Source organism: Pleurodeles waltl, chromosome 4_1 (genome assembly GCF_031143425.1).
Source record: "Pleurodeles waltl isolate 20211129_DDA chromosome 4_1, aPleWal1.hap1.20221129, whole genome shotgun sequence".
Taxonomy (NCBI): Eukaryota; Metazoa; Chordata; class Amphibia; order Caudata; family Salamandridae; genus Pleurodeles; species Pleurodeles waltl.
In genome coordinates, this window is record NC_090442.1 from 134860033 (window position 1) to 134878004 (window position 17972).

The 17972-nt window shown below is 44.7% G+C and overlaps 1 protein-coding gene across 2 annotated transcripts in view; it reads right to left on the reverse strand.

Annotated features, from left to right (window-relative positions):
* Positions 1–7771: 7771 nt before the first annotated feature.
* The window catches only part of MKRN1 (makorin ring finger protein 1), a 57600-nt gene continuing 47399 nt past the window's right edge, over positions 7772–17972 (reverse strand). For both annotated transcript variants that reach the window (XM_069227896.1, XM_069227895.1), the window contains 2 exons: positions 15304–15442; positions 7772–8222 (listed from right to left, as the gene is read on the reverse strand). In XM_069227896.1, coding sequence (XP_069083997.1) covers positions 8010–8222; positions 15304–15442 — 352 coding nt within the window. In that variant the 3' untranslated portion in view covers positions 7772–8009. The remainder of the gene's footprint in view (positions 8223–15303; positions 15443–17972) is intronic.

Genomic DNA, 17972 nt, shown 5'->3' on the forward strand with positions numbered 1-17972 from the left:
ACAAGAAACTCCCGAGGACAGCGGACCTGCTCCAAGAAAAGCTGCAACTTTGTTCCCAGCAGCTTTAAAGAACCCTGCAAGCTCCCCGCAAGAAGCGTGAGACTTGCAACACTGCACCCGGCGACCCCGACTCGGCTGGTGGCGATCCAACACCTCAGGAGGGACCCCAGGACTACTCTAAGACTGTGAGTACCAAAACCTGTCCCCCCTGAGCCCCCACAGCGCCGCCTGCAGAGGGAATCCCGAGGCTTCCCCTGACCGCGACTCTTTGAACCTAAAGTCCCGACGCCTGGGAGAGACCCTGCACCCGCAGCCCCCAGGACCTGAAGGACCGGACTTTCACTGGAGAAGTGACCCCCAGGAGTCCCTCTCCCTTGCCCAAGTGGAGGTTTCCCCGAGGAATCCCCCCCTTGCCTGCCTGCAGCGCTGAAGAGATCCCGAGATCTCTCATAGACTAACATTACAAACCCGACGCTTGTTTCTACACTGCACCCGGCCGCCCCCGCGCTGCTGAGGGTGAAATTTCTGTGTGGACTTGTGTCCCCCCGGTGCCCTACAAAACCCCCCTGGTCTGCCCTCCGAAGACGCGGGTACTTACCTGCAAGCAGACCGGAACCGGGGCACCCCCTTCTCTCCATTCTAGCCTATGCGTTTTGGGCACCACTTTGAACTCTGCACCTGACCGGCCCTGCGCTGCTGGTGTGGTGACTTTGGGGTTGCTCTGAACCCCCAACGGTGGGCTACCTTGGACCAAGAACTAAGCCCTGCAAGTGTCTTACTTACCGGGTTAACCTAACCAATACTTACCTCCCCTAGGAACTGTGAAAATTGCACTAAGTGTCCACTTTTAAAACAGCTATTTGTCAATAACTTGAAAAGTATACATGCAATTTTGATGATTTGAAGTTCCTAAAGTACTTACCTGCAATACCTTTCGAATGAGATATTACATGTAGAATTTGAACCTGTGGTTCTTAAAATAAACTAAGAAAAGATATTTTTCTATACAAAAACCTATTGGCTGGATTTGTCTCTGAGTGTGTGTACCTCATTTATTGTCTATGTGTATGTACAACAAATGCTTAACACTACTCCTTGGATAAGCCTACTGCTCGACCACACTACCACAAAATAGAGCATTAGTATTATCTATTTTTACCACTATTTTACCTCTAAGGGGAACCCTTGGACTCTGTGCATGCTATTCCTTACTTTGAAATAGCACATACAGAGCCAACTTCCTACATTGGTGGATCAGCGGTGGGGTACAAGACTTTGCATTTGCTGGACTACTCAGCCAATACCTGATCACACGACAAATTCCAAAATTGTCATTAGAAATTGATTTTTGCAATTTGAAAAGTTTTCTAAATTCTTAAAAGACCTGCTAGGGCCTTGTGTTAGATCCTGTTTAGCATTTCTTTTAGAGTTTAAAAGTTTGTAAAAGTTTGAATTAGATTCTAGAACCAGTTGTAGATTCTTAAAAAGTATTCCAACTTTTAGAAGCAAAATGTCTAGCACAGATGTGACTGTGGTGGAACTCGACACCACACCTTACCTCCATCTTAAGATGAGGGAGCTAAGGTCACTCTGTAAAATAAAGAAAATAACAATGGGCCCCAAACCTACCAAAATACAGCTCCAGGAGCTTTTGGCAGAGTTTGAAAAGGCCAACCCCTCTGAGGGTGGCAACTCAGAGGAAGAGGATAGTGACTTGGAGGAAAATTCCCCCCTACCAGTCCTATCTAGGGAGAACAGGGTCCCTCAAACCCTGACTCCAAACATAATAGTCAGAGATGCTGGTTCCCTCACAGGAGAGACCAACACCTCTGAAATCACTGAGGATAACTCCAGTGAAGATGACCCCCTGTTAGCCAGGATGGTCAAAAGATTGGCTTTGGAAAAGCAGCTCCTAGCCATAGAAAGGGAAAGAAAAGAGATGGGCCTAGGTCCCATCGATGGTGGCAGCAACTTAAATAGGGTCAGAGATTCTCCTGATATCCTAAAAATCCCCAAAGGGATTGTAACAAAATATGAAGATGGTGATGACATCACCAAATGGTTCACAGCTTTTGAGAGGGCTTGTGTAACCAGAAAAGTAAACAGATCTCACTGGGGTGCTCTCCTTTGGGAAATGTTCACTGGAAAGTGTAGGGATAGACTCCTCACACTCTCTGGAAAAGATGCAGAATCTTATGACCTCATGAAGGGTACCCTGATTGAGGGCTTTGGATTCTCCACTGAGGAGTATAGAATTAGATTCACGGGGGCTCAAAAATCCTCGAGCCAGACCTGGGTTGATTTTGTAGACTACTCAGTAAAAACACTAGATGGTTGGTTAACTGGAAATGAAGTGTGTGACTATGTTGGGCTTTATAATTTGTTTATGAAAGAACACATTTTAAGTAACTGCTTCAATGAAAAGTTGCATCAGTATCTGGTAGACCTAGGTCCAATTTCTCCCCAAGAATTGGGAAAGAAGGCAGACCACTGGGTCAAGACTAGGGTAACCAAAACTTCCACTGGGGGTGACCAAAAGAAAGGGGTTACAAAAACTCCCCAGGAGAAAGTGGGTGACACTAGAAACAAAGAAAAAGAGTCCTCTGTAGGCCCCCAAAAACCAGAACAGGTGGGTGGGCCCCAAGACACAACCCAAAACAAAGGTGGGTACCAGGGTAAGAACTGGGATGCCACTAAGGCCTGGTGCCACAACTGTAAACAGTCTGGGCACCACACCAAGGACACTTCTTGTCCCAAAAACAAACCCCAGAACAAAATTCCTGGGGTAACCAGTGTAGCCATGGGAGATGACTCCTCAGATGAGGAGGTCTTCCTAGCCTTCAACTGGAAACAGGGCCCAACAGGTGAGTTGGAGATTCCAGAGGGAAGTAGACACTTCCACCACCTACTGGTGAATGGAATCCCAACCACTGCCCTGAGAGACACTTGTGCCAGTCACACTATTGTGCATGACAGGCTGGTGCTCTCAAACCAGTACATCCCAGGTGAGACTGCCAGGGTAAGAGTTAGCCTAGACAGGGTCACTAAGAGGCCTGTGGCTTTAGTACCCATAGAAGTGGGTGGCACTCTTAGCTGGAGAAGGGTAGTAGTCAGTACAGACCTCCCCCTTGATTGTCTCCTTGGAAATGACTACCCAGAGGTTAGTCAGAGCTCAAGAGAGGAACTGGTCCAGTGCCAGTCCTCTCCCAAGGTTTCTGGAAGTCCTGCCTCTGCAGTAAATGCAAGCAGGCCCCAGAAGAAGAAGAAAAGAAAACAGAGTAGGAAGGGTGGACAACCTTTAGCCAAGGTTACAGCAAGCCAGGGAGATTCTGCTCCAGTAGGGGAGAACTCCAAAAATGGCCCTGATAAAGTCCAACCTGACCCACAAGAAGTCCTGGCTAGTCAGGCAACTGTTAAACCTGAGTGGGTGGCTCCTCAGCTAACAGAAGAAAGAGTGGAAGAAGGGTGTTCACTACAAGATGTGGTAACCCCCCACTCCAATACAGCAGACAGGCAACCTGAACCCAAAGAAGCCTGTAACTTAGCCCCTTCCCTTTTAGGTGAAGAGCTAAAGGTGTGGTTCTGGGCACTGACAGCTGTCAGTGGCCTCTGCTGGGTGTTAGCCTTTATGGCTGCACTATCCTTGGCATGGTGGTCTGACCCCATGCCAAATAACAAGTTAGGCCCCCTGACCCTGTTGGTCATGGTGGGGTTACTCCAGCTCTGGGTAACCTCTTTGGGTAAGCTAGGGGTGACCTTGGCTAAGATAAGATTAGCAGAGGTGGATACCTCTGACCTCAAAATAGAGAGAATGGGTGAAGACATAAAAAGCACAGACAAGAGGCAGTTCAGACTAGGTCCTATCACTGTGGAAGTGGGTCAGTTCCCCAGAGGGAATGACCTGAACAGGAGGATGTAAGGCAGAGTAGGCCCTGCAACAAACCAGCCATTTCCTCTACTCTTCCTCGCCTGACAGACTAGGAAGACTCTTCCAGCGTTGGCTGAGTCTCCTGGCCTGTGGGCTGGGGGGGGCTTGTGTAAAGAAATGGCTCCCTGTTGCAGTTACCCCCCACTTTTTGCCTGATGCTGACTTGACTGAGAAGTGTGCTGGGACCCTGCTAACCAGGCCCCAGCACCAGTGTTCCTTCACCTAAAATGTACCATTGTATCCACAATTGGCACACCCTGGCATTCAGATAAGTCCCTTGTAACTGGTACTTCTAGTACCAAGGGCCCTGATGCCAAGAAAGGTCTCTAAGGGCTGCAGCATGTCTTATGCCACCCTAGAGACCCCTCACTCAGCACAGACACACTGCTTACAAGCCTGTGTGTGCTGGTGAGAACAAAATGAGTAAGTCGACATGGCACTCCCCTCAGGGTGCCATGCCAGCCTCTCACTGCCTATGCAGTATAGGTAAGACACCCCTCTAGCAGGCCTTACAGCCCTAAGGCAGGGTGCACTATACCATAGGTGAGGGTACCAGTGCATGAGCACTGTGCCCCTACAGTGTCTAAGCAAAACCTTAGACATTGTAAGTGCAGGGTAGCCATAAGAGTATATGGTCTGGGAGTCTGTTTTACACGAACTCCACAGCACCATAATGGCTACACTGAAAACTGGGAAGTTTGGTATCAAACTTCTCAGCACAATAAATGCACACTGATGCCAGTGTACATTTTATTGCAAAATACACCCCAGAGGGCACCTTAGAGGTGCCCCCTGAAACTTAACCAACTAGCTGTGTAGGCTGACTGGTTCCAGCAGCCTGCCACACTAGAGACATGTTGCTGGCCCCATGGGGAGAGTGCCTTTGTCACTCTGAGGCCAGTAACAAAGCCTGCACTGGGTGGAGATGCTAACACCTCCCCCAGGCAGGAGCTGTGACACCTGGCGGTGAGCCTCAAAGGCTCACCCCTTTGTCACAGCCCAGCAGGGCACTCCAGCTTAGTGGAGTTGCCCGCCCCCTCCGGCCACGGCCCCCACTTTTGGCGGCAAGGCTGGAGGGAACAAAGAAAGCAACAAGGAGGAGTCACTGGCCAGTCAGGACAGCCCCTAAGGTGTCCTGAGCTGAAGTGACTAACTTTTAGAAATCCTCCATCTTGCAGATGGAGGATTCCCCCAATAGGGTTAGGATTGTGACCCCCTCCCCTTGGGAGGAGGCACAAAGAGGGTGTACCCACCCTCAGGGCTAGTAGCCATTGGCTACTAACCCCCCAGACCTAAACACGCCCTTAAATTTAGTATTTAAGGGCTACCCTGAACCCTAGAAGATTAGATTCCTGCAACAAGAAGGACTGCCCAGCTGAAAACCCCTGCAGCGGAAGACCAGAAGACGACAACTGCCTTGGCTCCAGAAACTCACCGGCCTGTCTCCTGCCTTCCAAAGATCCTGCTCCAGCGACGCCTTCCGAAGGGACCAGCGACCTCGACATCCTCTGAGGACTGCCCCTGCTTCGAAAAGACAAGAAACTCCCGAGGACAGCGGACCTGCTCCAAGAAAAGCTGCAACTTTGTTCCCAGCAGCTTTAAAGAACCCTGCAAGCTCCCCGCAAGAAGCGTGAGACTTGCAACACTGCACCCGGCGACCCCGACTCGGCTGGTGGCGATCCAACACCTCAGGAGGGACCCCAGGACTACTCTGATACTGTGAGTACCAAAACCTGTCCCCCCTGAGCCCCCACAGCGCCGCCTGCAGAGGGAATCCCGAGGCTTCCCCTGACCGCGACTCTTTGAACCTAAAGTCCCGACGCCTGGGAGAGACCCTGCACCCGCAGCCCCCAGGACCGGACTTTCACTGGAGAAGTGACCCCTAGGAGTCCCTCTCCCTTGCCCAAGTGGAGGTTTCCCCGAGGAATCCCCCCCTTGCCTGCCTGCAGCGCTGAAGAGATCCCGAGATCTCTCATAGACTAACATTACAAACCCGACGCTTGTTTCTACACTGCACCCGGCCGCCCCCGCGCTGCTGAGGGTGAAATTTCTGTGTGGACTTGTGTCCCCCCCGGTGCCCTACAAAACCCCCCTGGTCTGCCCTCCGAAGACGCGGGTACTTACCTGCAAGCAGACCGGAACCGGGGCACCCCCTTCTCTCCATTCTAGCCTATGCGTTTTGGGCACCACTTTGAACTCTGCACCTGACCGGCCCTGCGCTGCTGGTGTGGTGACTTTGGGGTTGCTCTGAACCCCCAACGGTGGGCTACCTTGGACCAAGAACTAAGCCCTGTAAGTGTCTTACTTACCGGGTTAACCTAACCAATACTTACCTCCCCTAGGAACTGTGAAAATTGCACTAAGTGTCCACTTTTAAAACAGCTATTTGTCAATAACTTGAAAAGTATACATGCAATTTTGATGATTTGAAGTTCCTAAAGTACTTACCTGCAATACCTTTCGAATGAGATATTACATGTAGAATTTGAACCTGTGGTTCTTAAAATAAACTAAGAAAAGATATTTTTCTATACAAAAACCTATTGGCTGGATTTGTCTCTGAGTGTGTGTACCTCATTTATTGTCTATGTGTATGTACAACAAATGCTTAACACTACTCCTTGGATAAGCCTACTGCTCGACCACACTACCACAAAATAGAGCATTAGTATTATCTATTTTTACCACTATTTTACCTCTAAGGGGAACCCTTGGACTCTGTGCATGCTATTCCTTACTTTGAAATAGCACATACAGAGCCAACTTCCTACATCAGCCAAGTGGGAAATCAGTGACAAACATTTGCCTGTGACATTTCCTCACAAAGCTTAAACCCGGTCAACCTTATGAGGATTAGAGCAAGAAAACCTTAGTGTCTGCTGGTGCCGGGGAAAAAAAAAAAAAAGAAAAGGAACTGGTGTCAGCGTGCAAGGGAGGTGCCGGTATAGGCCCCTGCATATTGCATCTGGTGCAAACTTTGATGTGGAGCCACAGGCACCACCTCTTGGCATGCAGAGGTACTACTTCAAAGGTTTCCAAATCCAGTCTCACTTTTGGGGAATATTCTAAGGTGAGGAATCCGTAGTTAGAAGTCTATGAGAAAGCCAAAATACACACAACACATACAGTCCCAGATCCTGAAACCGCTTTCTTATGCATCTGATGATTGCTCCTTTGTTGGTGCAACTCCGGAAAGGGCTGCTGCACTTTTTTTTTTACAATTCTACTACTATCCTGCATGGTATTCCTTCCTTCCATTCCACCTCTCCCATCCTGTTTCTATGTTTCAGATATCTTCTGCATTTGCCAGATATCTACTGGCTAATCTCATCAGGATCTCCATGTGACCTCTGAAATGAAAGAAGAAATGCACTTGGGGAAGCAGGCAGCAAGTGTCATTTGCAGTAAACTGGAATAAAAAAATAAAAATCCGGAAGTCTAAGAGGAATAAGCAAGCTTGGTGCACAAGCAAATATGAATTCGGGGGGGGGGGGGGGGGAGCGGGCATTGGGGAATGAAAAAACCCTACGGAAAAAACAAAACAACTATGTGCACTTGAAAATGTCAAATGAAGAGGCCCACTGGAAAGATGCGAAGTGATGTTCTCTAAATCTTGTGGGGACAAGAACCTCACCTAAAAACAATGCATTATGTCCTTGCTGTACACCAGTTCAAAAGCAAACTATTGTCACCAACAGGTGGCACCTAGTTATCATATGGTGGCAATAAAAAAAATGGCAATCAGATGTAGCTTACAGATACCTTAAAATAGATGATGCACAACAAAGTCTTGGAGGCCATACAGACTTAAATCTTGGACAGAGGTCAGCCAAATGTGCAATGTTTCTTGTTTTTCAAATATTTTTTTTTTTTATTCTTCCTGAAACAGAGAAACATACATACTGGGGTAGAGAAGGTCTGTTTAAAGGATAAGGGGGACGGTGGGCCCTGGGTAAAAATTGTTACTCGGAGCAGCTGGAATTGATAGGCCTGCCTAGGAGACACCGGCACTGCCACAACACCACAGGAAATCGCTACTGTTGCAGGCTGCACATACAGTCCAAACTCCAGGGACACCATGCTATAGTTCCAAATCCGAATAATCATCTAGATCCTCATGAAACAAGTCCCATTCATCTTCAGAGTCCGTCAGGTCATCATCTGCCCCTGCAGCCAAGAGCATCAAGAGCATCTCGCCTAGCTCAAAGGCCACCACCTCATCTTCATCACTCTCGAAGGGATCATTGCCCTCCCGCTCTTCAATGAACTCCCAAATGCGGCTCCTCTGCTGGGCCTGCAGCACAAAGAAAGATCAATAAAAGTAACAGTTTGATGAAAGTGGCCAGAACGTTAACATCTGTAGACATTTACCTTCACTTCCTTCAAGGAAAATGTAAATTAAACCTCCTTGCCATGGTTGTTCAAAAATGGCAATGTACATTCTCAGACTCCTACAGTAACAGCGCATGCCCTTGAGAAATGTACTAAATTTGTTTTTTAAACTTTAAAATGAGGTAAAACATGGATTTGAAAACGTGTTCAGAACAGTGTCCTTTCATCACCATGCAATGATCGCCTGACAGATATTATGAAGAGGTATATATACACTTTAAGGCTTTGTCTCCCCTTAAGACTGGAATTTTCTGTCTACATAGGTTTCTCTTCTAATTTGAGCTATTGCTGCTAGTCTATCAGATGCCTGAAAAACGTGATACGATTCAAATGTATTTAATGGAGTGATAAAAAAAAATAAAAAAAAAAAAAAAAAAATATTGTGTTACTAGGAAAAAAAAAACTTTCCCTGAAGACATGGTGAATCACACCACAAAATGTGTTGGTTGTCTTAAATCAACATCAGTACCAGCTTCTGGCTGTTCTTCTAGGAAAACATTACATAAATATTCTGGAGAAGATACTTGAAAGGTAAACTTCTAGCTAAATCAAGTGAAAAAGTTGAAAAAGGGTCAATTTGGACCACGTAGTGAAATAGAATTCTATAGCAATATTTATTTTGTATTGATGAATGAACATGTTGATTTACTTTTAAGACACAGTCTCCTAAATTGTGCACACTGGAGGAGGGGAAAAAAAAAAAAAAAAAAAAAAAATGTTTGAGAGTTGCGACTAGGACTCCCCCAATTAAAAATCACCCTATGGTATTATAGTGCAATCTATGAAAACACTCCATAGAGAAAGTGCCTTCGAGCAAATACCTGGAGCTAAAACAGGGAAAGTAAACGAATACAAATAGTGAAAGAATCCAAGATGGTCAGACTAGGTGCTCTTTAGAGACAATGTTGAAAGCCTGCAGTGACCGCTAATAAGGGGAACCAAGATGTCAATAGACGGCTGCAATTTTAGTATCGGCCAATGAAAGATTTTTCATGTCTGCAATCGGTGGACAGCTAACAACCATGTTTATCTACTCTTAGATCAATTGCGGACATGTAGTTTAATTTCCTTCCCAGGGTTAATGCAGCTGCTCAGTGAGGGGCACCAACCATGCTCAATGCATGAGTAAAGTTGTGGACTCAGGTGCTACATATCGGATCTGGCTTCCATGACTGAAAAAAAGGCATTACTTTCGCAGTTTAGAAAAATAGCAACATTGGTAATGATTTACTTTTTGAGCATTTTACCATTACTGCTAGTGTTTGACCAAAAAGCTGCAAAACGTGTAGAACTTAGCAACCGAACTATTCCACATTTCCGGGAGGGTCACACTATAAGGCTCAATCACTGCACTGGCTCACACATTCCAACATATCTTTGAGAGATGCACCGGACTTACAACAAAAAGTTATATATAGAATGTGGTCAGGAGCAAATCCAGCTCCCACAACACAGTATATGGATAAGGCTATTTGGGATGGAGAACAATGTTTTCCACAACTATTACTACAATGGAAGTCATCTGCATGGTGATGGACATGGTACCCTGCCCTGAGTGCCCAAGCTACATGCATATCTGGACCCTGATAATGATTTTAGGTCATGGATGGACAGGGGACGTGTGCGCCATGACCTGTGCGTGTTTTGTGGTAATGCGGTCTATTAGACTGGGAAGGGGGTGGCACACCTATCACTACCTTCAAAATGGTAAAGAGCTATTGACCTTGCCTGGAATTCAGTGACAAACAGTGATGGCAGCATACCCGTTTTGTGCTCAGCAGCGATTCAGGAATGTGAACAGGCCTTTTTATTTAAATCACTGGAGTGGTGCCTACTAGCTCAATCACGTAAAGTTCTGTGGCTGTGTATTTAACTCACTCTTGCCCTACATAGATTATGTTTAGCACAGGCTGCATGATTCTTGCTTCTGCATGCAAGGTTGTGTGCTTCTGTATGATAATAGGGAGACCTGTGGGTTCCATTTTGGAAACACAGGGCCTGGAAAAGGCCAGTAGAGGTGAAGACTGCAACCCTCAGACATGAGATGTGTATTTGGGGGGGTGGGAGCTACTGAAGGTATGGGAGCAGGGCATCCTAGAAGAAGTGTTACTGTCCTGAGGGGCCTGGGCTCATTGTCAGGAAGATGGTGGGACTGATAAAGTTGGCACTGTGGACCAGGGAATCTTGAAAGAGAGGACGTCTTAGGCCTTTGAGACCGAGGCATACGTCAGTGGAGGTTGACAGCCAAACGTGATCCTCTACCTCCCTTGGCCTGTGTTGTCGGTCAATCATAATTGGAACCACTCCTGTATCGGCAGGCTGTTCCTTTAACAAAGGGCACTACAGAGAAGAAAGCACTTAAATATGAGCCAACACCCACAACCTGAGTTTCAAAGGATCAGCCACTAAATATAATTTGTGTTTGGATATGGATTATAAATTTGGGAGTACAAGTCCCCCATTTTGTTCAACAACACTATTCAACATGAAAGAAGATCACCACGACCACCTGTGTACCAGAAAAAAAAAAAAAAGGGTGGGATTGGGGGTGACAGGGAATGATTAGCAGCAGGAGGATATCCAACACCAACGAGGGAAAACTGGGGACTGAAGGAGGCCTGACATTGGGTAAACACCTCAAGAGGTCAGGGACCCTCAGCACTGGGAGGCTGGGGCCCAGAGATATGCACCCAGGTCTTAATGCACTTGCCCGCTGCCATTGGGTCAGTTAAGCCCGGAGGCTTGCACTAAATTAGCGCCAAGAAGTGGATTCTTAAGGCCAAGCTTACTTTGTAACATGAAGATTAGTGTGGGCCACATCTGAATGCCACCTCCGGTATTAAATGGGAAATAACTTGTCTCACTAGAGGGGCAAGTAGGGACTCTGTGATACCACCTAGAATGATGCCTGCGTGTGTGGACTTTAAGAGTCTGTGGATATTATTTACTGTGTTGCCTCTATGCTTTGCGTGCTTATAATAAAATAGTACCTTTTTCATAAAAGCAATTATTTGACTGGACAATCACCTTATGGGGGTTACCGTTTCTGTGCTTAACCTATGTATGCCTCAAACCTACTTCCCTCTCGAAGACCCTTGAACTACTCACCCGTGCTACCACTGAAACTTGGCCACTTTCTCAGGTGCCACAGTAGGTCGGCTCCAGGACATCAGGAGTAAAGCCCTAAACTCTCAGTTGGACGCGATAAGTACTGCCTGCCGAGATTAGAGAAAGAATATTCACTAAGATTACTTAATCACATGAAAGGGATTGGTGTTTTCCCCAGGGAACACCTTCTAATACCGAAAACAAAAGTGAAAAACGATCAGCTAGTATTTGGGAGTACAGTGTCCAGTCAGTAGCCAAATAAAAAACCCTCGTGATTATTAGCAATCAATCAAATCAAAAAATTAGAGCGCGCTCTCTCTCTCTCTCCAGAAAATCTATTTGCTTTTAAAAGTGTCTTATTGGAGCTGGTGTTAAAACCTACACTATCAATAGAAATGGTCACTGTCTAATTGCAAATTCGGTCAATACAAATGCGGTAAACATTTGGCATGAAACTTTAGCAAGGAAAAAATGCTTGACCATGGAGATCTAAAATGTCCACTGAAACATTTTTCACATTGCAAAATATGTGATTTGAGCTTTGGTGTCAGAGTAGGAATATCCATATAGGACAAACTTCCCAGGAAGTTAAAACCATAATCCCTTAATACAGGAACAGGATCAAGTGTAATGTGGCAGGAGCATCCTTGGTGGAACACTACAAGTAGCTGGGATATCTACAAAATTATAGTAATTGGGAAGTGATTGAACAGATTACATCCAAGAGGTGGAGCTATATCAGTTACATTGTCTTTAAAATAATGTAAGTGATGCTGCGATTAAGTGCCACGTGTACGAAAAATGCATTTGGTATAAGTGGTCGCCATTGCACTCTGACTTTCACAGAATGATTCGGTATTTTGTGAACTGATCAATGTACTAATAGGTCAGTTCACAGAACTTCAAATCGTAGTGGATCGCAATTCAACCTATCATAGAAATATTAATGAGCTAGGCTGCAAATTGCGACCCACTGTGTTGGATTACTTTTACATAAAGCAATTTTTTTTAAACCACAGACTGTCTCCCTTGAAAAGTTGGAGAAGGAAAAAAAAATACAAAATACAAAAAAAAAAAAAAATCAAACCAACCTTTTTTGGCCATTAGCTCTCAAAGGGCACTGCATAGCTACAGCAGAAGCCAAGACCTACCGCCTTGATGTTGCAGACTCGAAGCCTCCACACCACTTCCAAAGAACCAGCCTTCAGCATCAAGACATCAAGAACCACTGGCTCCAAAAGTCCCAAGGACTTCAAGCCGCTCAAGCATTGGCAGTTCCGCTGAATAGCTTACTCTTAAGGATTCTGGTTTTAGACAACTTTCTAGTGTGCAGGTAAGGGCTGGAGTGGGGTGCACATCTGACAGTACTACTTGCTGTTAAGCTCGTCCACTAGATGTCAGGCTATGTAAAGCATGTGAATGTAGAAGACATTCACGCTGCTGCAAAACCTAGACTTAGGTCTCCTCAAACGATATGTAACCCAAGACATTTCTACATGCATCACTAGTACAAGAAAGCGTAAGGCAAGTGCCAATCCATCCAGCTGACTGCAGGTACATTTTATTTGTTGTAAGTGGCAAACATTACCAGTCCAAAGAACTTCCATTCAGTATTCGATCAGCACTAAGAATATTCACAAAATGTATGCTAGAGCCGATAGGACTCCTCACAAAGTACATATTTCCCACTACTAGGATGATTTGCTAGTAAAGGGTTACTCAAGAGAAATGTCAAGAGCACACTCAAATTAAGTTGCTTCAGCAATTGGTTTTCAGTGAATGTCAAAAATGCACTTGCATCTACAGAAAATAGTTTTATGGTGGCCACAATGAAAATTGTTGCAAGGGAGTGCTCAACAAAACACAAATTTGGCATTTAAAAAAAGTTCAACTCCCCCACCCCCTTTTCAAACAGTCTCAATCTCTGAAGCAGCTACTAGGAATGATGGCTTCGTGCACTGCTCAGGGTCCAAATGCTTTCCTCTACAAGTGCTGGTCACAGAAATGCCTGGTAGGTCAATGGCTGCAACCAACTGGAGCATGGGAGTTTTGCTGGGACAGAGGAAACAGTACAAGTTTCAGCAGTGGGACAAGACAAATTTCTTACTGGGCTGATCACTTGTAACCGACAGTCTACAATGCACCAACACAAATTAATCTTTCGCAAGCATGGGAGCCTACATTTTGGGAATAAACTGAGCACGAGTGATCACTCTTTAACACCTATTATGACATCAAGGTACTGGTGCTACAAGCATGCCACTTGGTTCTGAAAGCAAGAAAAAAAAAGGGGAGGGCGGACTTCAGAGATCACATAACCTAAATTCAAAAGCAAGGAGGCACACATTCTGCTCAGCTATCTCTTATGGTACGCAATATAATCACGTCCATCTACTGGCAAAATATCTTCCATAGATGAACGACTACTTTGTAGCTCTCCTAAGCAGAAGTCACCAGGAGACTCACAGATGGGAGAACATTCACATTCTAGGACGCCAATTAAAATGATGTCCGCCCCCCCCCCCCTCCTTTTGATCTATTCACTACATTAACAGTACAACATTCCATAGTTAAGTATTCAGATGCCAATATCCAATCACTGGGGGAATTCTGAGTGAATCGATTGCTCAGACTTTTGGATATTCGTTCCCTGCTCTTGATCCTTTTGCAAAGCACTGCTTGGCCCGGTGAGTTCCTGGTGAACTATCATGCTGACGTTTTCTGCAGTATGTTTCAAGGTCTAAATCCCATAGAACCGAAGGCTCGGTCTGAGGTCAAATGAAGTCCATTTCAGTTTCGATCCTCAGACCTGCTCTGATGTTTTAAGAACATTCCTTATGAAGCCGAGCTCATTTTAATATTAAGCCTCTAAGTCAGTCCTCTCTTGTGTGTGGCTGATGTGGAGATCGTCTTTCCAGCTTTAAGTAAAGGATTTGTCCTGGGCGGTGTAGGTTTTCAGCAAGTACCACTGAGATTCATGTTCTCTGGTGCTGAAGCCCTCTTCTTGAGCGGGGGACTAGTGCCACTCCTCAAGGTCTAGACTGATGTTGCTGAATGGGTCCATGTCTTCAAGAACTAACCGAAAAGATGATTTGCTAGGAATAAATAGCAGGCACCATCAAAACATCCAGTTAGTGCAGTAACCGTGATTTTACTGCTCAGACATCAAAAATAGAGATAAACATGATGACTGACACCTATGGAGCATTCCAGCCATGATTTAGAAGCTAGCTTGACACCCCCAACCTAGGGAGGGACCAGAACAATCTTCTCCCTCCTACTCAACGTTTGCATGAAATCTTTCCTCAAAAGCAGACCGATATGGTGTAGCTAGCACATCAACCATCCATCTCCATAGCGTTGAACACTTTAGCACTGAAACATTTACAAGCCCACCACTTACCTACTCTGTGGTGCCTCAACAAGCAGAAACTGCTCATCCTACGAATGTTCACGGAAGGAACTAGACATTTAAAAGAAGAATTTGACGACCACCCCCAAGCGAGTCATGAACATGTGATGCATGTTCAAAACATACAGTAATAATCCAACACAGTCACTAAAGTGCACACCTAATGACCTGCAACATGGGAGAACGAACAGTTTATTTGTATTAGTAAACCAGCTTGAATAGTCCACATCTGCTGAACTATACGGAAACAGAAATAACAGATTCTAAATGACCATGACATGCCAACTTTAGGCAGGCCTGGCTCTGAAGCAAACCGCATGGTGTATTCCAAGATGATATTGAAGTTCACACTTGCATTCTACTACCAGAGTTAATATTGTAACCTGTATTTGGCTGAAGTCAAGACAGCATAAAGTAATCATTAAATGGGAGTCACTCAACATGACGATCGAGTTAGTCTTACCCGATGCCTGCTTGAGCTCCCTTTCGGCCGCGGCTGTGGCTCTTCAATACGTCCATCTGGATAAGCATGTTTGTAAAAACAATTTCCTCCAAACGGACAACTCCCTCTACCTTCATTAAAATAACGGCATGACTTGTTGCTGCAAAGAAAGAACAGAACTTCACTTGTGGTAAACCAAAGCCACGGTGGAGCAACAACTTCTAAATACAAGCTAGAAAAAAAATTGGAACAGGAGGAGATGAGGCAAGATTAGGGCGAGAAAGCATATGTAGAACAACTAAAGTGTAATCTAGAGCAACAAAAGGTGAAACATACACAGGGGCGTGCCTTAAGTGCTACCTCTGGACAACTAAATTGCTTCAAACCCATAATCAAGTTTTCAATAAAACTACAAATGTGTTTTACTGAAGCCAAGGCTTCCATAGGAGGGCTTCCTTTTGAAGGGAAAAAAATAAAAAAATAAAAAAATAAAAAATAATCCAAAAGAGTGAAGTGAAAGGAATCAATCTCAAAACCGACAGCTGATCAAAACACAAAAAAAAAAAAAAAAAAAAAAAAAAAAAAACACGTTGGAGTACAATCCTAGTCAGAACTATGTTTTTGACTTCAAACTCCATCTTTTTGTGAATGCCTATGCATTCTCTGAAAGCCTCACTAGGCGTGACATGAGATTTCAATAACTGGAAGATTACCAATAATCACTTAGAAACAAGCATTTGCTATGCAATAGGTCTCACATTTACTCAAATTGAAGCTGTTGGCATTGTAAATGCAAAACTGTACTCTTATTGCCACATTAAGTGGTAAATTCTGCCGTATATTTTGGTCCTTTGTCACATAGTTCCAGTGGCCTTGCATATGGCTAAAGGGCTAGTAGGCCTACTGGAAGGAAGGAAGATATATACAGGGAGTGCAGAATTATTAGGCAAATGAGTATTTTGACCACATCATCCTCTTTATGCATGTTGTCTTACTCCAAGCTGTATAGGCTCGAAAGCCTACTACCAATTAAGCATATTAGGTGATGTGCATCTCTGTAATGAGAAGGGGTGTGGTCTAATGACATCAACACCCTATATCAGGTGTGCATAATTATTAGGCAACTTCCTTTCCTTTGGCAAAATGGGTCAAAAGAAGGACTTGACAGGCTCAGAAAAGTCAAAAATAGTGAGATATCTTGCAGAGGGATGCAGCACTCTTAAAATTGCAAAGCTTCTGAAGCGTGATCATCGAACAATCAAGCGTTTCATTCAAAATAGTCAACAGGGTCGCAAGAAGCGTGTGGAAAAACCAAGGCGCAAAATAACTGCCCATGAACTGAGAAAAGTCAAGCGTGCAGCTGCCACGATGCCACTTGCCACCAGTTTGGCCATATTTCAGAGCTGCAACATCACTGGAGTGCCCAAAAGCACAAGGTGTGCAATACTCAGAGACATGGCCAAGGTAAGAAAGGCTGAAAGACGACCACCACTGGACAAGACACACAAGCTGAAACGTCAAGACTGGGCCAAGAAATATCTCAAGACTGATTTTTCTAAGGTTTTATGGACTGATGAAATGAGAGTGAGTCTTGATGGGCCAGATGGATGGGCCCGTGGCTGGATTGGTAAAGGGCAGAGAGCTCCAGTCCGACTCAGACGCCAGCAAGGTGGAGGTGGAGTACTGGTTTGGGCTGGTATCATCAAAGATGAGCTTGTGGGGCCTTTTCGGGTTGAGGATGGAGTCAAGCTCAACTCCCAGTCCTACTGCCAGTTCCTGGAAGACACCTTCTTCAAGCAGTGGTACAGGAAGAAGTCTGCATCCTTCAAGAAAAACATGGTTTTCATGCAGGACAATGCTCCATCACACGCGTCCAAGTACTCCACAGCGTGGCTGGCAAGAAAGGGTATAAAAGAAGGAAATCTAATGACATGGCCTCCTTGTTCACCTGATCTGAACCCCATTGAGAACCTGTGGTCCATCATCAAATGTGAGATTTACAAGGAGGGAAAACAGTACACCTCTCTGAACAGTGTCTGGGAGGCTGTGGTTGCTGCTGCACGCAATGTTGATGGTGAACAGATCAAAACACTGACAGAATCCATGGATGGCAGGCTTTTGAGTGTCCTTGCAAAGAAAGGTGGCTATATTGGTCACTGATTTGTTTTTGTTTTGTTTTTGAATGTCAGAAATGTATATTTGTGAATGTTGAGATGTTATATTGGTTTCACTGGTAATAATAAATAATTGAAATGGGTATATATTTTTTTTTGTTAAGTTGCCTAATAATTATGCACAGTAATAGTCACCTGCACACACAGATATCCCCCTAACATAGCTAAAACTAAAAACAAACTAAAAACTACTTCCAAAAATATTCAGCTTTGATATTAATGAGTTTTTTGGGTTCATTGAGAACATGGTTGTTGTTCAATAATAAAATTAATCCTCAAAAATACAACTTGCCTAATAATTCTGCACTCCCTGTATATATAGATATATATATATACATACATATACACATATACATACACACACACACACATATATATATATATATATATATACACACACACACATACACATACACACACACACACTAACATATACACACAATTTTTTTCTTTTAACAAGGATCTTAAAAACACAAACTTCTCCCAGGTGCAAAACATTTACTTGGCAATTTAATG